The 22,237-nt window shown below is 50.1% G+C and overlaps 1 protein-coding gene across 2 annotated transcripts in view; it reads left to right on the top strand.

Annotated features, from left to right (window-relative positions):
- TSPAN15 (tetraspanin 15) overlaps positions 1-22,237 on the top strand; it is a 50,056-nt gene that overhangs the window by 17,717 nt on the left and 10,102 nt on the right. Inside the window, exons 2-3 of one of the 2 annotated variants that reach the window (XM_024765501.1) lie at positions 10,570-10,755; positions 12,062-12,136. The exons of the other annotated variant lie outside the window; for it this stretch is intronic. Of the exons in view, the coding sequence (XP_024621269.1) occupies positions 10,570-10,755; positions 12,062-12,136 (261 nt within the window). The remainder of the gene's footprint in view (positions 1-10,569; positions 10,756-12,061; positions 12,137-22,237) is intronic. 2 annotated transcript variants of the gene reach the window in all.

Below are 22,237 nucleotides of genomic sequence, written 5' to 3'. Positions count from 1 at the left end.
TCTAAATGAGTTAATAAATATTTAAAATATGTCTTAATTTCTTATGTAGTAAATAATTGATAGATAGAATCCCCCAAAACAAAAACTCTAGGGTCCTCAAAAGTTTTTAAGAGTGAAAAGGAATCCTGAGACCAAAAACTTGAAGAACCGCTGGCTTACACAACCTCTCAGTAAAGAGATGTCAAATGAATGAATGAACTTTCTGGTTTAACCTGAGAGACCTTGCCTTGGTGGTCTGGCTTCTGCAAGCTTCCCTGGCCTCCTCGCCTCCCCCATCTGCCTGTCCTTGGCTCTAGCTATGCTGACCTGCTGTCCCCATGGCACCTTCATGGGCGTCTGAAACCCCTTGTCCATTTCAGAAATTCTTACTTATCCATTACGTGCATCAAATGGACTCAGTTCAAACTCACCTCCTCCAGGAAGCCTTCCTTGCCCATGATTTAGCGTTTCCTATCTCTAGTGCCTCTGAACAATTACCTCTACCCCAGTGTTTCCCCAACTCCACTGCATTTGTTGGTGTGCAGGTGTGTCTTACCAGACTGAGCTCCTTGAGGCAGGAACTAGGTCTTACCTTTTTATTCCCAGTGCCTGGTACATACTAGGCACTTACTAAATATATGTTGAATCAGTGAATGTTGCCTTAGAATTCAGAATAGGGACTCTCTTTCCCCTGATTTATCCTTGGACCAAAGTGCCTCTAAAGGGGAAATGGTTTCTGGCATCTGACTTGAGTCTTGAAATGTCAGGGTTACAACAGTACTGCATCTTTACTGGGAAAGGAGAAGTAACATTTATTGAGCACCTGCTGGGTGCCAGGAACTTTTGCATGGTATCTTGCTTCAGGGGCATTGTAGTTCATTAGGCCACTGTGAACCAGCTTGGGCTCTAACCACTTTCCATATGGCTTCTGTGGGGAGAATGTGGTCTGGGAGCTAAGCTAAACTTCCTGTGAACTTTTGGGACTAATGCATTGGCATCATGTATGCGGACTGTGAAGTTGTTGAGGTCAGAGATGGTATGGTATATGTGTTGCTGGGTCCTGCCACCTCGCTCTGCATGCAGTGGGTAGTAAATACCCAGAATGATCTGTTCAGTGGGCATAGTTAGTATTGTAAATAGCAGTACCAGTGAGGGCTTCCCATTGGTGATTTCATAGGTGATCACAAGTGGAGAAAGATCTCTATAGCTGGGGTGATCCAGGAAGGCTTTCCAGGGGAGGAGGCTTTGAGCTGAGCTTTGGGGGATGGGCATTAGCCTCTTTCAGCTTTGTTATTTCCAAGAAACAGTTGGTCTCCTTCCCACAGCTGCTGTGGGAGGCTGGGAGGTGTGTGCCTTGATCAGGGCGGAAAGGGCATCTCTGTCCCCTGTAGGACCTTTCTCATGCAGGAGTGTGACGTCTCCAGGCCAGGTGGGAAAGCAGGGGTAGACCCATGGAGAAGGACTCAGTAGAGGAGGGGACTTTGGACCACCCACAGTCTGCTCGTGGCCAGGGTTCTAACAAGGGCTGTCTGGGCATGAGTTGCCATGGGCCCCCGGAGCAGTGAAGGGATTCTAGGGCTTGTGGCCGAACATCTCCCTTTTGGAGCAGGGAAATAGAGGCCCAGAGAGGGGAAGGGAGACTTACCCAAGGTTGCATGGGAGTTAGCGACAGAACTGGGATTAAAGTTCAGGGTTCCCCTCTCATCCTTCCCCCCCGCACCCCAGTTCTCCTTCCAATGTGTCATGCTGCCTCCTTTTCCCTTTTGCCCTTTGACCTCTTTGGAGTCTTGAGCCTTTGGAGTGGGGGCAATTTATATTCTTTAAGTGTCATGCCAGGCATTGACACTTGTGGTCTGATTGCCTCCTCTGCCTTCCAGCCTTTGTTCAGGGACAAAGGACCCTGTTCAGATGTGGGATTTTGTGCAAAGAATGAACCAAGGGCTATATATATATATATATATATATATATATATAAAATCAATTCGCTTTATTTTTTTCTTAGCTATAAAACTACATCTAACATTAAAAACAAGAAACACACAACAGTAAGCTCTGTCATTGCCAAAATTGTGTGGAGACAGCCCTTAGTTCGTATCTGCCCAGCGCAGCCAGGTGTCCCCCGGGAAAAGGCAGCCCTGGCTGTGGGGCCTCACTGCCTTCTGCACCTGCTGCTGGAATTTCCTTCTTCCCCCGCCCCGCACCCCCCCATGTCTACTCCCCAAACTCCTGTTCTCCGCTCCGCGGCATGTGGTATCTTCCCGGACCGGGGCACGAACCTGTGTCCCCTGCATTGGTAGGCAGACTCTCAACCACTGCGCCACCAGGGAAGCCCAGCTCCCTTCTTTATTGCGGCTTCTCTCAGTAGCCTGGAGGGTCAGGGAGAGTTGAGATCATGGGGGACTCCACCTTCCTGCCCCCTTCCCTGAAATTCCTCTTGCCGCCACTTTGGAAAGAATGGGGGATGCCTGGCCCAGTTCCTGGTGGGCAGCTGGGGGTTTTGAAAGGCTGCTGGGACCTGAACTGGAGGCTGTCTAGGACAAAGTCCCCTTGTCACCTCTGTGAGCCTGTGTCTGCTTTTAGAGGGTCTGAGGGAAGGGGAGACCTGGGCCATCTTACTCACTCCTGCCAGTGGCCTGCAGCTCTGAGCAGGGGAGCCTTAGCCAGCCCTGCTAGAGAAAGAAGGGAGGGGAGACCAGCAGTGGTTTGGCACAGGGTGTACTGCTGAGTGTACCCCAGCAGGGGGTGCCCTACCTGGGCTGAGATCTAGGAAGATAATCACCCAGGCACCGTGGGAATACAGCCCTGGGAGGTGGGCTCTGACTCTCTTGGTTCAGACACATGGAAGGTGGAGAGAAGGAAAGGGGTCCAGAGACAGAAGGGAAAAGAAAACCAGGGAGAAGAGTGTGTTGGGTGGAGGTGATATGCTCTTGACTCTCCTTTGCCCCTTGGCTGTTTCTGTGGTTTTCAGATTAACCAGATAAGTCATCTTATCCTTAAGCCTCAGAGGGCTCTACTCTGGAATGGCATCACTAGTTTCTTCTTTGGGCTCATGGGCATCTGAAGCAATAGCATTTCTGATTCATTCCGCCGACAGATCTATCGGGCCAGTCCCTGTGCTGACGGAGCGTCCAGTGGTGTGAAGTCAAACTCCTGTGCATCCTCCAAGGCTCAGTTCCAATGGGCCTGCTCCGATTTCCCAGGAGGAAGTGACTGCCAGGCCTCTTGTCTCAGAAGATTTTTACCACTTGTTTGTTACATCGCTCCCCATCTGCCTGCCCCTAAACTCTACCCAAAGAGAGTCCGGGCTCTGTCAGCTCCTACCCACAGTGTTTCATATGTTTGTGCTGGTTTGTGATTAGAAGTTCCACTCTGCCCCGGCTGGGTTGAGTAGCTGGGGCTTGCAAACCTCCCAGTTTAGCTCTTTCACAGCCTGGAATGAGCTGTGTACATGTGGGAGCCTTTTTTTTCCCCAGCTGTAAGAATGTGGACGATCATCTAGTGACAGAGAAAGTGACAAGGCAGACCTCTAAAAAACTTCACAATATAGAGAACAGACAACATGTGGGAGTCTTTTATTTTTTTAATTTAATTTTTATTTTATTTTGGGAATATAGTTGATTTACAAAGTTGTGTTAGTTTCAGGTGTATGGCAAAGTGATTCAGCTATACATATATCCATTCTTTTTCAGATTTTTTTCTATTATAGGTTATTACAGAATATTGAGTAGAGTTCTGTGTACTATACAGTAAGTCCTTGTTGATTCTCTATTTTGTATATAGTAATGTGTATATGTTAATCCCAAACTCCTAATTTATCGTGTGGGAGTCTTTTAAATCAAGTGTTTGTAACTGTTGGTGACAGGAGGGTAGCAAAACAGACTGGTGTGTCCACTTTGCTTCTTAGAGAGATTTGTTTTCCAAAGGCCATGTTTCCCACCCTGGGCCTAGCTGGAGGGGCAGCTTGGGAAAGACTTCCACAAGTCTCTCTCCAGATCTGCCTAGACAGCCACAGAAAAGCTTGAGGGAGGTGGAGAGCACTGTTATTAGAGAGGTCATAATAAAGGTGATGTAAATAAAGAAGGAATAAATCATGCTTTTGGGCAGGAAGTCCTGATAAAGATGTCAATCCTCCCCGAAGGGATCTATAGATTCAATGCGGTTCTAGTTAAACCTTAGCAGGTTTTTTCATGGTATTTGATACAATGACTCTAAAATATCTACACAAGAGTCAAGGTCTAAGAGTATCCAGGACACTTCGGAAGAAGACAGGAAGGAGGGATGTGGCCTAGCAGGTGCCATGGTGTGTTATAAAACTGTAGTCACTACACTAGGGGGGTTCGTTTTGGGACCGAGTGGCCGATGGGAGAGTCAGTGTGTGACAGCAGAGTCGTAGCACATCAGCGAGGACAGGAGGACTGGTTAATATGTGGTGCTTCCTACGTTCCAAACAAAAGCAGACTGTCAGAGGATGTCATGGACCAAGTGTTGCAGTTAACCAAGTTCTCTGCATTGATGTCCAGTTTTTTAAAAAGAAAGAAGTCTAGGGTGAAGGCAGAGTTGACAGTGGAGTATCAGTGACAAAGACCAGAGACTGGCTTTTTTGCTGGCAGTAGGAGGCAGTCTCTGCCGTTTCCTCCAGGGCTGGCTTTCCTTTGGGGTTGGGAGGAACCCCTTTCCTCAAGCACAGGCTGCCTGGACTTAGTGCTGGGGTCCAGGGCCCCAGAGCTTAGAATACTGCCCTGTAGTCCTAGAGGTGGGTCTGGCACTTTCCCAGGAGACAGAATAGGCCCTATATCAGTTTGGGTTGGGGATGCTGGATCTGGGGTGTCCTGCTTTCCTTAGGGGCAAGAGGGATGGGATAATAGGAACTGAGCTTTCTTGGGGAAAGTGGGAAAAGAGGTTGCTTTCTCCTGAATGAAGTCAGTGAGTATGAATTGAACTTCCTCTAGCTAGTGGCAGGATGGTTAGGGCACGTGACTCTCTAATAAGGGTGGTCTGTACTATCAGAAAGGAGCAAGGTGAGAATGGTAAGGGGCAGCGTCCAACGAGAGCTGCTCTGGAACTGTGCTGTCCAATACGGTGGCCGCCAGCTACACGTGATCAAATCTAAACTACTTTAAAGGAAGTAAAATTAAAAATTCGGCTCCCCAGGCACACAAGCCACATTTCAAGAGCTTACTAACCACACATGGCTAGTGGCTACCGTATTAGATGTTACTATCATCACAGAACATTCTCTTGGGAGTACTGCTCTGCTACTGGAACCTTTGTATTTTGCAGAGACATTTCAGACCAATTATCTCCCAGATCTAAGTGAAAGGCCCATCTGGTAGCCTTAGTGGCAGGCCAGACAGGTTTTGCCCACACATGCTGGCTCTGCCTCTCATAAGTTCTGTGACACTTAGCCTCACTGAGACTTGTCTGTAAAATGTGATCGGCTGTTTCTTAGACGTGCAAGGATGTGTGATGGTCAAGGGAGATCATGCCGGTGTAGCACTTCGCAGGATGCTGGCACAGCATAATCACTCTGTACACAGCAGCAGCCTTTACTGTTTTACAGGTGAAAGGTGAGGGTCAAAGAGGCGAAGTGGCATGGCCAAGGGCACTGAACTAATAAATGAAGGTCCAGAATGCCAACTCCCATCTCTTATCCTGCCTCTACTGCTCCTTCCAGCCCTAATCTGTGTGTGAGAGAAGATGGCTGTCTGCAGGGTGGGCTCTGCCTAGGGCCAGGCAGGATCGTCCTGGGGCAGAAGAGCTGATGGATGTGAAGTCTGGGGTTTCTTGGCTGGATGCAGGGGACCTGCTAGCCCCATCTTATTTAAAATCTCTCTCAGGCCTTGGGTTTTAGCTACTCCCCACATCCTTTCAAGCTCAAAACTCAGAAAAGTGCTTTGTTTGGGCCACACAGAACCCTGGAGCCTTGAGTGACCCATGAGATGGTTTCAGAGTGAAACAGTTCTTGGGACCTTCCAGGAAACACTGGCTCCTCCAGGAAGCCCACCTTGATTTTCTGATGTTTCCTTTCTCCCCCTCAGTTTTGTTCAAATTCCCAGAGCCTTCCCCATGGGAGGGATTGCAGCATGCTTCCCGTAGACCTGAGGTTCTTCCTCTTTTTTCGTGACAGGAACATTTCAGTTAAAGGCTAATGAAAGTAAGGATTGACTTTTTTCTCCATCCCCAGTTCAAAGACCCCTGAATTCCATCCATCAGGCCACAGAGATCATTTCTAGCCTCTTAATCTCCCCTCCTCCAGACTTAGCCCATTGTCTAGTCTTGGGACCCCTTGTGACCCCCAGGGTCTGGAACACAATAGGTGCCTGGCATATGCCTTTGTGGGTAAAAATAGGCCTTGCAGGTCCCCTCGAAGTGCAGACCTGCCCCAGCTGGGGGTAAGCCAGCTGGGACCAGATGCTTCCTGAAGGAGGGGATGACGCAGGTGCTGGAATGCCTCACACGGCCTCCTGCTTCCCAGCAGCTGCATGAAGCTGGGCCTCAGCCTGCAGAGGAAGAAGCCGGTTCCAGGCTGCAGGGCTCAGAGGGGACCTTTGGGCCTGGTTCACAATGGACGACAGGGCTCCCATGCAGCCTGTTGAAGATGCCATGTGGCTTGCAAAGTCTGGGGCTCTGGTCCTGGCGCGTGGGCTACCAGCAGCATGTTCTTTGCCTCTTTGGCCCCAAATGGGCGTGGCCGTGTGCCCCTCATCCCCAGCCATGTTTAGCTGAAGCTGTCCTGCTTGACAAATGGGCCATTTACTTCCTGCGCTGGAGCTGGAGTGGCCGGCCCCCGAAGAGAGACTATAATTAGCAGAGAAGAGTGCATGGGATTGCACGCTAGCATCAGCAGTTAATTTTATACTCACATGGAAACATGATGTCCTCAGAGATGTAAATATCATTTGGAAATCTTGAAGTGCCTGGGAGGGGTATGCCGGCCTCTCCCCGTGCCTACTGCCCCTGGAACCCTTGAATGAGGAGCCCAGATCAGTGTGTGCTGTGTGCGAAGCCACCTTAGGGACTGCCTGCTGGCCGCTGGGAGGGCCGGACCAGGAGACACGAACCTGTGATAGCTCAGTACACAGTGGTGCGGGAGTCCAGAAGTTTGGGTCTGCGTTTGCCACAGTAGCTTTCCTATGGCTTTAGTGGTCTGGAAATGTTGCAAGGCTGACTAGCAAGGAAAATGTGATCTTTTGTAACAGGAGGGAGATCAGACCAAAGGAAGTTTTGTTTCCTCCCGGCAAGGCTGTTCTGGAGTGTCCGGGGAGCTTATAAAAATAGAAGAAGCCACTGACTGGCCTTTACAAAGAGGGCTGGGGTCAATTCTGCTCAGAATGGAGGCCAATGACAGCTTTGGTGTTTTGGAGATGGTTTACGGTACTTTAATCCAAAAGCATAGCCTCAAGCGGGAAGGAGGGAGGGGGACAGGCTAGGGCACTGGGAAGATGTCAGGGCCTGTGTCCATCCTGCCCAAGAAGAGCTTTTTTTTTTTTTTACAGCAGGAAACAAAACAAAAGTATATGGAATCAATCCTGAAAATATTAAGATGTTATCTTGTTGGTTCAGTGACAACCTGAGAATCATACTTTCCACCAAGATAGAGGGTAAAGCCCCACCTCTGTTGCCCCCATGGCCTTGCATATTGGCTGCACTCCTGCCTGGGCTCTGAAGATGTCACCTCTTTGTGGGGTTCTTCTTTAACCGTCATCCCCAGGGTGAAGGGGTGGAAGGATCCCTGGGGTGGAAGGATCTCTGGGCTCTGTGTCTGGTTCAGGGTTAGGGTTGAGTAAGTGATTTCTTGTAATTGCACTGATTCGGAAGGGGAGGATTTGGCTCTCTAAAGCTGCTTGCCCTTGTTCTCAGAGGACCCGCAGGGCTTAGGCCAGCCTTGAACAATGATTTCACCATGTTCTGGGGTTTGGAGCATGAACTGACCAAATAACTCTGGTTAATCTTTCCCTATCAAAGGTAGATTTTATTTCCTGTGGCCCCCATTTTCCTATAGAGGGCTGTGTGTGTGTGTGTGTGTGTGTGTGTGTGTATCCTGTCTTATAAATTAAAAAATTTACCCAACTGGGTAATTTGGATGACATCATTTCACTCACGGTTTTCCTGATATGGCCAACTTGTTAATAAGTGGCTCATGGCCAAGTTTGTCAATGCCTTTCGCACCTATTGGCCCATGTGTGTTGGGAAGGCATTCCTTTAAACCAGGGGAGTAGATCTCAGTAGTCCCAGATTATCCTTTCAAACTAAGGGGAATGGCACTTAGCTGTGAAATACAGCAGAACCCTGGACCCGAGGGAGATGGCTTCCCAGTAATCCCCTGTTACCCAGTGTTTCTAAGTAAGGTTGGTCTGTTTGACTTTTGGCATCCCCGCCACTTGTCAAAGCTTAGGAGAAGCAGGCACTTCCCTTTACCCAGGACAGTCTTGGTGCTCTTTAGAAGGCAGTCAAGGGGATCTACTTTGAGGGCACATTGTAGTCAATTTAAGATGGGGGTAGACCAGGAGTAACTTGAGGAGTTCCAGATGTTGACGCTAGGGTAGCTGTGCTCATGGCACATCTGGCCCACATCTTGTCTGTATTATCCCTCATTTCCTTTACTCAGACCTTTGCTGACAGCACCATGGCTTCCAGCTCCTCTCCCACACTGCCTTCTGCTCTGTGAAGTCCAGGGTATCTGCTCTCGGGAATGTGTGGCCTGGAAAGCCAGAATCCTTGGACGGGAAGGAGGCTGGGTAGACAGCGGCAGACTCAAACCCAAGGGGGTCTATTAGGAAGCCTGGCTTGCATCCATTCGACAGACATTGATTATAAATGCCTGTTGTACTTCCTAAATGCCAGGGCTGTTGTGGGTGCTGACGATGTCCGAAATGGTCGAAAATCCCTCCTAGCCTGGAGCTTATGTTCTTGTTGGCAAGACAAACAGTTAAAAAATAGAGCAAAAAATATAGTATGTTAAATACTTGCAATTACAAAGGAAAAACATAAAACAGGAAAATGGGATCGGGAGTTTCAAGGAGAGGGATTTTCTACCTTTAAACAAGATGACCCCAAAGGCCTCACTGAGCAGGAAACGATTGAGCAAAGACTGAGTAAAGACGGGAAGGAGGTGAGGGAGGGAGCCATAGAGCCATATGGAGATCAGAAGGAAGAGGGAAGAGCATTCCAGGCAGTGGGAACAGCCTGTGCAAAGGCCCTGGGGTGGCACACTTCGTGTGTTTGACCAGCAGTGAGGAGCCCCATGCAGTTAAATCAGAGTGAGGAAGTGGGGGGAGTGAGAAGTGAGCTCAGACAGGCTGTGTAGGCTGTGATTAGGGTTGTGGCTTTTACTCTTGGCGCACAGAGTACCAGCCTGCCCTGATCAGGTTTCGCCTGTCACTCTGTTGTGGAGAACGGGCTGAAGGGGGCCAGTTAGAACACTATTGCGGATCCCAGTGCAATGTGGCAGTGCAGTCACAGACTCATCTGAGGGTTCGGGGTGATGTCAGCTGATCAATCTCCCGGAAGATTTAGTATGAGAGTTTTCAGGCTGAGAGCAAAAAAGGGGTCCCCCAAGGGCTTTTTTTTGCCTGTTTTTTTCTGATGGGTTGTTACAGTGGTCACCTTTCCACCGTTAGGAAAGTTGATGATGAAGAATTCACCGGAAAAGCCCTCCTGCTCCGACTTTCGGCATTCCCGATAGTCTTTCTGAAGATAAATTCCATGTTTCTGGTGCTGAGTGAAATGCCCATCTCCCTGAGCAGTTCTGAAATTTCCCTTGGTGACCTGCCTGTGTAATACGTAGCCCAGGGGCCCCAGGCTTTCAGACTTCCAGTGTTTCCAGTTTCCTTATCTCACAAAAGCCTTGCAAAAACCTGTGGGGTGAACAGGGCAGAAATGATAAACTTCAGCCATTTTTCAGATGAGAACACAGACGCATGTGGTCCAAGGCCTGCCTATCCAACGCCCAGGGTTAGCAAGTGGCACCGCTGGGACTCGAACCCAGGTTCTCTGACTCTCTAGCCAGTGGATTTTCCCTGACTCACCAGTACCTTCTTCTAAAGCAGCATTTCCAAATAGGGTCTGTATTAGTTTGCTAGGGCTGCCATAACAAAGTGCCACAGACTGGGTGGCTTAAACAACAGAGATTTGTTGCCTTGCAGCTCTGGAGACCAGAAGTCCAAGAGGAAGGTGTGGGCAGAGTTGGTTTTCTCTGAGGCCTCTTTCTTTGGGTCTGTAGATGGCTGTCTTCTCCCTGTGTCTTCACATGGTCTTCTCTCTGTGTGTGTCTGTATCCTAATCTCCTCTTCTTCTAAGGACAACATTTGTATTGGATTAAGGCCTAGTCATAAGACCTCATTTTAACTTAATTACCTCTTTGAAGCCTCAATCTCCAAGTACAGTCCCATTCTGAGGTCCTGAGGGTTAGGGCTTCAGCATGTGAATTTGGGGGGACACAGTTGAGCCCATAACAGTTTCCCTCACATCCAGTCACCTGGGGTGAGCCCCTGTAACGGCAGACACCACAGCCCTCAGACGAGCCCTTTGTAGGAAAATCACGCGACTGCCAGTTCTTCTCCTCTCTCACTCCTTGCTTTCTTGCCGCAGCTGATCGGGGGCCTGGTCCTGTCAGTGGGGATCTATGCAGAGGTCGAGAGGCAGAAATACAAAACCCTGGAAAGTGCCTTTCTGGCCCCGGCCATCATCCTCATCCTCCTGGGGGTTGTCATGTTCATCGTGTCCTTCATCGGCGTGCTGGCTTCCCTTCGCGACAACCTGTGCCTTCTCCAAGCGGTGAGTCCGCCCCACGCACCCCTCAGCCACTGGTGGTGGTGGGGTCCTTGGCGTCCCCAGGAGAGCTGGGGAGAGCACCCCTGGGCCCTTGGGCATCCCAGTTATTCAGTCCTTGCCTCAAACCAGCTCTTTTAGAGGGTTTCCTGGGTCAGCCTGTCTGTGCACGTTGGCCCAAGAGTGCCCAGCCTCCTCCACTTCTGCGTAGAAAGGCTGATTTGAATACTGTTCTTCTTACTTAAACCCTGTGTTGGTCTGGACTGTCGGTTGGAGGTGGGAGAAAGCATACTCAAATGAGAGCAAGCAAAACCAAGAAAAGTTGTTGGTGGTGAGTCAGTAGCTCATGTAACCAGCAAGCCCATACTGGGTCCGGGGCTACAGACGGTGCCCTCAGGCTCTCTCTCTCTCTCTCTCTCTCTCTCTCTCTCTCTCTCTCTCTCTCCACCTCCCAGCTGGACGCCGGATGCTGTTCTCAGGCTCTCTTTGCAGTGGTGGCCAGCAGCTTCAGGCCAACAGTCCTTATGGTTCTTGATTCCGGGGAATCTTTCCTGGTAACTCTGGCCAAGGTCCTAGGACTCTGATGGGCCTGCTTGGCCAAGTGCCTGCCCTGGGGTCAGGGGAGGTCAACCCCCCTACCCCCCTTACTGGCAAGAGATGGATGGCTCTCCAGAGTGGGGGGTGCCGGGTAGGAGGATCTGTTTTCTCTGCAACCACGTGTGTGTTTGACCTCATTGACCCCCTCACATGGGAAGCCCCTAAAAGCCCCTATGAGGATAGTCTCGGTGCTGCCTGAGCCTGGAAGTTATTGACATCAGTTTGGACAATGCCCATTTCTGTGATAAAGGGGGTTGTATCCTCTAAGCCTCAGGCATCCCCTCACCCACACTGGGGGTCTGGGAAGCCACTGTGGAGAGCCTCTGCAGGCAGAGCTGGAAATGCTGCGCAGCCTGTCCATCAAGCCAGGCCTGTCCCCTCTGGGTCAGCCAGAGCGAGGACCAGCTCTGCTTGTGGTGGGGGGTGGGTGGAGGGGATTGTGTTTCTCCACCTAGACCCTGCTGAGGACCCCTGGGACAAACCTTGATAACAGTCTGGCTGGGACAGCTGAGTCACTTTTCCTGACCACTAGCTCCAGCAACAGGCTTTCCCGGGAATGTGTGTCCACATCCTGTGTCCTCACAGGAGGAAGGGGCGAAAGGCCCAGGAGCCGCTAAGAGCTCCGACAGAGGTGATTCTCTTTATTGCGCTTGACCTCGGAGCAGATGGCACTTCCCCTTCCCCTCTAGGTGAATCTCTGAATTTTGTTTTCCAGTTTATGTACATCCTTGGGATTTGCCTCATAATCGAGCTCATTGGTGGCGTGGTGGCCTTGATCTTCCGGAACCAGGTGGGCCTCTGGCGCAGTTATCAGCCATGTGTATGCTAGTCACCCACTGTGTGTGTGCCCAGGGCTACAAACTGGGGGTGCAGCAGAGAGCTGGGCAGATAATCCCTCGTGGAACATCCACTGGGCTGGGGCGATGGGCACTGAACAGGTAAACCGGAGAACAAGAAAACAAAACAGGCTGATAACAGAGTGCCTGGGGTGGAGGTGGGGAGGATGCTGCTGAAAAGGAGCCAACCAGCTGAGGCTCAGAGGGAACAGAGGTCCAGGCGGAGGGAGCCACTGAGGCAGAAGGGAGCTTGGCGGGTTTGTGCACAGTGTGGAGGCCGCTTGGCTGAAACAGGTGAGTGATGGGGAGGGGGTAGAAGATGAAGATCTAGGGCAGATCAGGTAGGGCCTTGGATTTTTGTTTTAAAGGCAGTAGGAAGCCTTTGGAGAGTTTTATGCTGGGAAGTGATGTGATCTGATTCACATTTTACTTGCTGCTGAATGGAGAGTGGACAGTAGGGAGACCAGCTGGGTGGGCCTTAACCACAGGCATGTCTACACCCTTGGAATCCAGGGGTCTTCTTCGTGTTTTGTGATGGAAGGGGAGATTCCCATCATATTGATGAAGTCATTGAGGCACAGAGAGGTTAAGAAGCCCTCCTAAGAGCACACAGGAAGATGGAGGCAGCTCAGGGATGCTTTCCAATCTTTTTTTCAGTTCTTTTTTTCTCCCCTGCCCTAGCTTTATGGGGAATAATTGACAAATAAAATTGTGATATATTTAGACTGTACAGTGTGATGATTTGAGATACGTATACATTGTGAAAGGATTACCACAATCAAGTTAATTAATACATCCATCACCTCAAATAGTTAACTTTTTTTTTGATGAGAATACTTAAGATCTGTTCCCTTAGCAAATTTCAAATGTATAATACAGTATTATTAACTATAGTCAGTATGCTGTACATTAGATCCTCAGAGCTTATTCATCTTATAACTGGAAGTTTGTACCATTGACCAACATCTCCATATTTCACCCGCCTCCTATCCTCTGGCAACCACTTTTCTACTCGCTGGTTCTATGAGTTTGAGGGGTTTTTTTGTCTTTTTTTTTTTAGACTCCACATATAAGTGACTCCATATGGTGTTTGTCTTTCTCTGTCTGACTTATTTCACCTAGTATAACCCCCTCGAGGTTCACCCATGTTGTCACAAGTGGCAGGTTTTCCTTCTTTTTTATGGCTGAATGATATTCCATTATATATACATTGTATATATATATACATATATATATACACACACACACAATGGAGAATATATGTATATCTATATATCTACGTATCTGTATCTCTCTCTCTATATGTATATATCTCACATCTTTATCCATTCATCTGGCAACAGACACGTTGTTTCCATATCTTGGCAATTGTGAATCATACTGCAATGAACATGGGAGTTCTTTTCCTGGCAGATAACTCTTTGAGATAGTAATTTCATTTCCTTTGGATATATACCCGCAAGTGGGATTGTACCACGTATGGTAGTTCTATTTTTAATTTTTTGAGGAATCATCATACTGTTTTCCATAATGATTGTACCAATTTACACTCCCATCAACAGTGTACAAAGGCTCCCTTTTCTCCTCACCAACATTTGTCTCTCGTTTTTTGATAATAGACATTCCACCAGGAGTGAGATAATATCTCACTGTGGTTTCAGTTTGCGTTTCCCTGATGTTTAGTGATGTTGAGCATCTTTTCATATACCTGTTGGCCATTTGTATGTCTTCTCTGGAAAAATATCTATTCAGGTTCTCTGCCTGTTTTTTACTCAGATTACAGTTGACCCTTGAACAACATGGGTTTGAAATGTGTATGTCCACTTATACACAGAGTTTTTTCAATAAATATAGTACCTGTATTTCATTTTACAGATCCTTAAATAACTAAGTGTGAGGAAAAGTTTATGTTCGGTTAGAGATTACAGTATGTGGAGTCAAAAGAACTAGCGTTTGAGTCCTGACTCTATTTAAGCTGTTTTAGCTTCCTGCCCTTGGGTGAGTTATTTATCATTTCCTTTGCTTTTGAGGCAGAAATAGCAGTATGCAGATTTTCAACTGTGTTGGGTGTTGGCATCCCTAATCCCTACAGTGTTCAAGGGTCAACTGTATTTGTTTTTTTTGCTATTCAGTTGTAAGGGTTCCTTGTATATTTTGGATATTAACCTCTTATCAGATATATGGTTTACAGATATTTTCATAGTTTGCCTTTTTACTTTTTTGATTATTTTGCCGTGAAGAAACTTTTTTGTTTGATGTAGTCCCACTTATTTATTTTTGCTATAGGCGACATTGCCTATAATGTTTGATGTCAGATCCAAAAAATCACTAAGACCAATGTCAAGGAGTTTTTCCCTATATTTTCTTCTAGGAGTTAGTTCTACAATTTCAGATCTTATATTTAAGTCTTTCATTCGTCTTGAGTTGATTTTTGTCTATGGTATAAGCTAAGGGTCTAATTTCATTCTTTAGCACGTGGATTTCCAGTTTTCTCAACACCATTTATTAAGAGATTGTCCTTTCCCTGTTGTATATTCTTGGCATCTTTGCTGGAAATCAGTTGACCATATATGTGTGGGTGTATTTCCAGACTCTCTATTCTGTTCCATTGACCTATGTGTCTATTTTTATGTCAACACCATACTGTTTTGGTACCTATAGCTTTGCAATATTGAAATCATGAAGAGTGATGCCTCCAGCTTTGTTCTTCTTGCCCAAGATTGCTTTGGCTATTGGGGTTTATTGTGGTTCCATATGAATTTGAGGATTTTTTTTTCTATTTCTGTGAAAGATGCCATCTGAATTTTGATAGGGGATCGCATTGAATCTGTAGATTGCCTTGTCCCACTGGTTGTCTTCCCAATCTAGTTTTGCTACCTGTTCCTCCCTTTTTCTCTTTTCTGCTTTTCAGACCATCTGCTCTGGGCTGGCAGTTCCAGGGTATTGGTTCATTTTTCAGCAGCCCTGAGGGGAGAGAGATGTTTATTCCATTTGCGAATGGGGATGCATTTTTGTGCAGTCAGCAGGGCTCCTGGCCAGCCCACAGCTTTCCAGAGTTATGAGTGCTTTACTGACTAAAGCCCAGGTCCAGGCCAGGGTTAGCAGCATCAGTGGTTTAATAAACAATCCCCTAAGTGAAGAGCAGTTCTGGTTTCCCAGGTGCTTTCACAAAGGCGGTTGACTTATTTTCCAGTGCCGGGTAGGTCAACAGGGACTGTGACACCTCTCTCTTCCAGGGAGAGAACTAAGACGAAACCTCCAGGGACCCTTAGCTCTTACAGCTGAGGATGCCGTGGGCCTGAGGTCAGGGGTGAGAGTTTCCATTATCCCCAAACCCTGAGGGCACCACGGGGTGAAGTGTGTTCCTTCCCCTTGGGTGGGTCGTCCCCTTCATGGGGCCCTGTCAGGGGAAGGTCTCAGTGTGCAACCCAGGAAGGACCTTCACCTTCAGGGCTCTCAGCTCTTTGGAGGCTCATGATGGGCTGTGCTGTCATATGCCCATGATACATAATTCAAAAAATTTAAAAATGAGATACAAAACTAAGTGCAGTAAGATCTCCACAATGAAGAAAATAGGCCTGGAAAAATCTGGAAGGAAATAGAAATATTAACATATTAATTCATATCTCCTCTGAGGGATGGGACTCTTTTTTTCCCTAGCTCCCAAATTTTCTTTTTCTTTTTTTATAATCAAGGGGAAAATACCATATAAAGAAAAATGATGTCCCTGCCAACTGTAATGCCATGCGATTTTGTAAAACAAGAAATGGGCCAATGGCGAGGATAGGGAAGGAGCAGCCTGGCTGTTGATGGTGGCAGAAAGGGGCAGCGTACGATGGAGGAAGAGGTGAGGCACAGTCAAGGTCAGGTTCCAGGAGAAGGTGAGTTCCCAACTCCAGTTTTTTTTCACCAAGAGGAGAAGACAGATTTCTCTGAATCACAATGTAATAAGTTCAGTCTCCAACTCTGCAGGCTACCTCTTAACTCTAAGAATGCACTTGTGGTGACAAATGAGGACAAGTCATCAGGCTAATAACTTCACACAGGGTTCTCAGGAAGGTGCACAGACCACGGCCACCGCCAGGCAGAGAAAGGTAAACAGACTCCTGAGTGTAAGGAAGAAACTCCATTAACCACTGCCCCTGCTGCCAGGCATGACCCAGTAGTTGGACTGAAGCAGCTTTTCTGCTTGTGCAGGGTCGAGTGGCCGTGCGTTGGAGAGCTGGGTGCAGAGCTGTTGGCCCCAAGGGCCCGGGCATTAGAAGCAGAAGTGCAGCACCTTGAACCCAGTGGGGGGCAGAGAACCTGAACGACCTCCACAGTTGTCTGGGTCTCACCGCTCTTGACCTGCCATCACCACAGCTTGTCCCGAGCCTCTCTGGAGGGTGTCGGGGGTTTTGGAGGTGGGCAGCTCCTGACCGTGTGTTCCCAGCGAGGCAGGGCTGAGCAGGGACACCCAGAGGGCACTGGGCTGTAGCTGGTACGTCTTTACCCATCCCCGACCTCCTTCCCTCTACCACCAGAACAGTCAGGGGAGCGACCACTTCCCTGGCCTTGATCAGAGGGTGCTGTGGTCACACCTAACACCAGGCCATGGGATGATGGGCAGCACCCAGCCTGTTTATCATGGCACTGCCACTAGCGGGCTCTGGGTGTGACCATGAGGTGAGGGCAGGGAGAAAGGAGACAGCATGGCCTGCTTGGCTGAGCACCTGAGCATATATATCCTTCCCACCCAGAAGAAAGTAGAGAAAGTTCTGCACTGTTGTGGACAGATTCCCATAGCTGGTGCCTCCCACTGTGGGAGTGAGAGCTAGAGCCCCAAACACCTGGGAGACCAAAGCATAACCCTCCCCCACCACGGGGATTAATCCTGTGACCTCCAGCCCGGTATTCCAGAGAACCTTGCAGAGTTTGCACCTCTTTGCTTCTCACTCCCTGGGTTCCTCTCAACCCTTGGTTGTCTGATGGGGCCCATCTCAGGGCTGGAGCAGAGGCTGGGGTCTGGAGGCAACGAGGATGAATCCCCACCTTCTGGGGGTACTGTGGGGAGCCCAGAGATGCTGGCTCAGCCCAGGCACTAAGGGAGGAAGGAAGTCCTAGGCTGAGCACCCGCCTCTGCATTATGAGAGCTGAGCTGCCAGCTATTGGGCCTCCCCAGCATGGGCCTCAGAAGCGGACATGAAGCGATGGAAGCCGGCTGGCAGCCTGTAGGAAACTAGGACAGCTGCGTCCCCAGAGGCCTGGTGGGAGGCTCCGGCTGCCAGCCAGCCCTTCCACCCCTGCCGTCCTGGGGGAGCTGCTGCCCCATGCCCCCCACCCCTCCAGTTCCTCATTTATTTAGGCTAAAAAAAAAAAAGCTTTATTGATATTTAATTCACATGCCATACAATTCACTCATTTAAAGTGTACATTCAGATATGTGCAACCATCACCACTGTCGATTTTAGAACATTTTCATGACCTCCAGAAGAAATCTGACATCCCTTCGCTATTCTCCTCATTCATTTAAAAACTCTCCAAGTGCCTCCACTGAGAGCAGTGATGCAGAGGCTTCAGATATCTTTAAAACTAGATTGAAAGAAAGAACTAGAAAGGGCAGTTCTTTGTAGCTTGAGTCTGGTAGCTTGAACAATGTGCTCTGAAAATCCCATGGCCTTTGATGCTTGCTTACTCTTTGCTTAATTTAGCCCGGGCCACGTGCCTCTGAGGCCATGCCAGCCATTTGTGAAAGGTGGTTTTCTAGTCCTCATTGGAGCTGCCCCTGCTGTGTGACCTGGTTTAGAGCGGGGTGGGGCTGGCACTGTGTGTATTTGGCCTCTGGACGCAGCAGAGGAAGCCAGAATTCTCTTTTCCCTTCCACGCTCCCACAGGGCGCGTCCTCTCAGCGGCTCCCCGAGTCCCTCAGGACGTTGTGGGATATAGCACCATGCTTTACACTTAATTAGAGTTAATGAATGACCTGTATGCCCTCCACCCCCACAGGAACCACCCAAGCATTCTACACACGTCTCTGGCAGGGGCGCGCACGCGCACACGCACGGTGCCAAAGGCAGTGCACACGTGCAAGAACCAGCACGACCCAAAGAGCTCTCTGATGGGAACGGGGGCAGCTGCCGCCTGTGGAGCCTGGGACCATCTGTTCCTCCTGTCCATCCCGAGAGGCCGCCAGCGGGGCCTCCCTTCCCCACGGGGTCCCGGTTCAGCTAACCAGGTGGAAGGCCTGATTTGCACAAAGAGGGCTCTTTTGGAGTCCGTGCCTTTGGAAGATGCTCAGAGACTGAGCTGGTTTGGGGAGGGAGGTCAGGGCTGCTCACCAAAGAGGGAGGGAGAGCCTTTCCCCTTTGGGCCACTGAGCGTCCCCTCTGCCGCCTGTCTTCCTCCCTGCCCTGGGCCTCCTGCCCTCATCCCACCCTGTTTCCTAACAGCATGTGACCCAGTGGGAGGGCTGAGGGGTGAGCCGATGGGCTGGGGTAGGTGGACCAGGACGGTCCGCAGTGCCTTGAGATTGGAAGGAAGCCACCCTGCCTCCCATGAGTGTGGCCCTAGACATGTCCCTGACCTTGGACATCAGCCCCTGCACCTCAGTTCAGCCAAGGGCCCCTTACACCATGCCATTTAACGCTGTGAGCTCATTCCCTTGCCCTACCCTGGGTGACAGACTGATCCTGCCTGGTATCCTGTTTTCTTCGACACCCCCAACCATGCTCCAGCTGGCTGGCCTGTCCCTTCATCACCCAGAGGAGCAGGTACCCAAGGTCGGAAAGGCTGCAGGACCTGGGAGCCTCTGGGAAGGGTGGCCTGAGGCCAGGCAGCCTCCTGCTCTGCCCAGGTCGAGTGGCCGGCAAGCAGCTCTTCCACTGAGCCCCTGCCTTGGGTGGGATCCAGTGCCAGACCTGGGCAGGGCTGAGGGCTGGTGACTGCAAGAGCCTCTCACACGGGAAGGGGGCTGGCCCTGTGCCTCCCGAGGCCTGCAGCTCCCAGGTCTGCTCCTGAGCGGCTGATTTTCATCAGCAGAGGGTTTTCCTTCTGGCCACAGAGATAGGTTTCCCTGAGCCAGTCTCCTTTGTCATCTTGGCTTTGAGCAGTGTCTAAATTTCAGGAAGGAGATGGCTGTCACATCCTTCATTCCTCTCTTTTTGATACTGGAGATGGTTTGGGGAGATGGCCCCAATCTGAACCTTGGGTTCTTATCTTGGCTTCTTTTTTTCCTGTTTTCCATATTAGCTTTAATCATTGGTAACACATGATCTTTTATGAGTCTAAGATTGTTAATATTGTTTCTCATTTTACAGAGGAGTTACCTTGGATAACCTATCCCCACGCAGAGTTTTTGTTTTTAATTTTTATACCCAAAGAGCTCTCTGATGGGAACGGGGGCAGCTGCCGCCTGTGGAGCCTGGGACCATCTGTTCCTCCTGTCCATCCCGAGAGGCCGCCAGCGGGGCCTCCCTTCCCCACGGGGTCCCGGTTCAGCTAACCAGGTGGAAGGCCTGATTTGCACAAAGAGGGCTCTTTTGGAGTCCGTGCCTTTGGAAGATGCTCAGAGACTGAGCTGGTTTGGGGAGGGAGGTCAGGGCTGCTCACCAAAGAGGGAGGGAGAGCCTTTCCCCTTTGGGCCACTGAGCGTCCCCTCTGCCGCCTGTCTTCCTCCCTGCCCTGGGCCTCCTGCCCTCATCCCACCCTGTTTCCTAACAGCATGTGACCCAGTGGGAGGGCTGAGGGGTGAGCCGATGGGCTGGGGTAGGTGGACCAGGACGGTCCGCAGTGCCTTGAGATTGGAAGGAAGCCACCCTGCCTCCCATGAGTGTGGCCCTAGACATGTCCCTGACCTTGGACATCAGCCCCTGCACCTCAGTTCAGCCAAGGGCCCCTTACACCATGCCATTTAACGCTGTGAGCTCATTCCCTTGCCCTACCCTGGGTGACAGACTGATCCTGCCTGGTATCCTGTTTTCTTCGACACCCCCAACCATGCTCCAGCTGGCTGGCCTGTCCCTTCATCACCCAGAGGAGCAGGTACCCAAGGTCGGAAAGGCTGCAGGACCTGGGAGCCTCTGGGAAGGGTGGCCTGAGGCCAGGCAGCCTCCTGCTCTGCCCAGGTCGAGTGGCCGGCAAGCAGCTCTTCCACTGAGCCCCTGCCTTGGGTGGGATCCAGTGCCAGACCTGGGCAGGGCTGAGGGCTGGTGACTGCAAGAGCCTCTCACACGGGAAGGGGGCTGGCCCTGTGCCTCCCGAGGCCTGCAGCTCCCAGGTCTGCTCCTGAGCGGCTGATTTTCATCAGCAGAGGGTTTTCCTTCTGGCCACAGAGATAGGTTTCCCTGAGCCAGTCTCCTTTGTCATCTTGGCTTTGAGCAGTGTCTAAATTTCAGGAAGGAGATGGCTGTCACATCCTTCATTCCTCTCTTTTTGATACTGGAGATGGTTTGGGGAGATGGCCCCAATCTGAACCTTGGGTTCTTATCTTGGCTTCTTTTTTTCCTGTTTTCCATATTAGCTTTAATCATTGGTAACACATGATCTTTTATGAGTCTAAGATTGTTAATATTGTTTCTCATTTTACAGAGGAGTTACCTTGGATAACCTATCCCCACGCAGAGTTTTTGTTTTTAATTTTTATTGGAGTATATAGTTGATTTACAATGTTGTGTTAGTTTCTGGTATAAAGCAAAGTGAATCAGTTATACATATACTTATCTTGGCTTCTTAAAGTGTATCAGGCCGGGAGTTTGACGCTTTGGTTCCAGCATCTCTCTGCCAGTGATCAGCAGGGTGACCTTGGACACGTCACATCACCTCTTTGGGCTGCAGGGTGTTTGTGAGGGGTCCCAGGCTAGGGCCCAGCTCTTGGACAAGACTTACGGCCTTAATTTCTTCTGGGATTAGCCATTTTCCACTGATGACGTAATGGGTATGAAGTGATACCATAGGGTATCTGTCTCCTGGAAAAAGAAAGACCTATCATAATAACAGCAGGGCTTACTATGTGCCTGGCATCCTGCTAAGTGCTTTTGTAGATTTAGTTTATTTGAATCTCCAACCCCTCCCGGGCAGAGGATTCTCCCCCGTAGAGGGAGAAATGGAGGCCCGGAAGTTAAATGAAGTGCCTGAGGCCTGCATGGCTGCAGGGAGTGTTCTTGACCATGAGGCCTGACAGCCCCTCGCAACCTAGTCTTTGATCTTCAGAGCTCGGAGGTGTCTTAAGCATAGGCCTGCAGGGTTGGTTCACAAGTGGGAAACTGAGGCCCAGAGAGGAGGAGTAGCTGTGATGGGGCCTGCAGTCCCAGGCTGGGGCCTGGAACCCAGGGCCCTGCTGTCCCCATGTACCCTGAGGGCACCTCCCCCGGGAATCGTCCGGCTCCAGAGCTGAGAATGCACGCTTTGTGCCAGCACAATCTCTGATGAGACACGGGCCTTCCTGCTCTGAAAGCCCCGATTGTCGCTGCCAGTGTGGAGCTGGGCTGCCCACGCTCCCGCCCCATCCCTTCCTGCTGTGGGGCCTTTTGTGCTCCTGGATCCCAGTACAACAGCCGGGCTGTTGATCCAGAAGGCCCAGTGTGACTGGGAGAGGGCGGCCTGCCAGCACCCTTCCCGGTGGGGATTGTCCCAGCCCGAGAGGGAGGTGGGCCCTGTCATCTCCCTGCAGTGACAGAGAGAGGCCCGGAGGAGAGTCAGGAGACCTGGCCAGGCCCCTAACCAGAGCTGAGACCTGCTCGGTGATCTGGGGAGAATCAAGCTCCCTCTCTGGGCCTCCTTATCTGTAGAACAAGGGCTTGGATAGGAGAGAAGAGTGGAGAGAAGGCCTGGAGGGCAAAGGGAAGGTTCCAGCACAGGCCTGTCTTTGGCAGTAGAAGGAGCGCCAGGCCAGGAACCTGAGCAGCTGAGTCCCAGCCCTGGCCTGGATGGGTTGTTTGATCTGTAAAGGAATGAGGTGCACCATTCCTGCATCCGATGGGCACTGGGGGCGTGGAAGGGGTGCTTTGTGCAGGTAGGGACAGGGGCCCCCTGGGCATGTGGGCACTCTGGTTCAATCCCGACTTTTGGGAAATCTCGGG

The sequence above is a fragment of the Neophocaena asiaeorientalis genome, unplaced genomic scaffold, assembly GCF_003031525.2.
Source record: "Neophocaena asiaeorientalis asiaeorientalis breed wild unplaced genomic scaffold, Neophocaena_asiaeorientalis_V1.1 scaffold31, whole genome shotgun sequence".
NCBI lineage: Eukaryota > Metazoa > Chordata > Mammalia > Artiodactyla > Phocoenidae > Neophocaena > Neophocaena asiaeorientalis.
The sequence above is the reverse complement of the archived record's forward strand: the minus strand, read 5'-3'. Positions and strand labels throughout refer to the sequence as shown.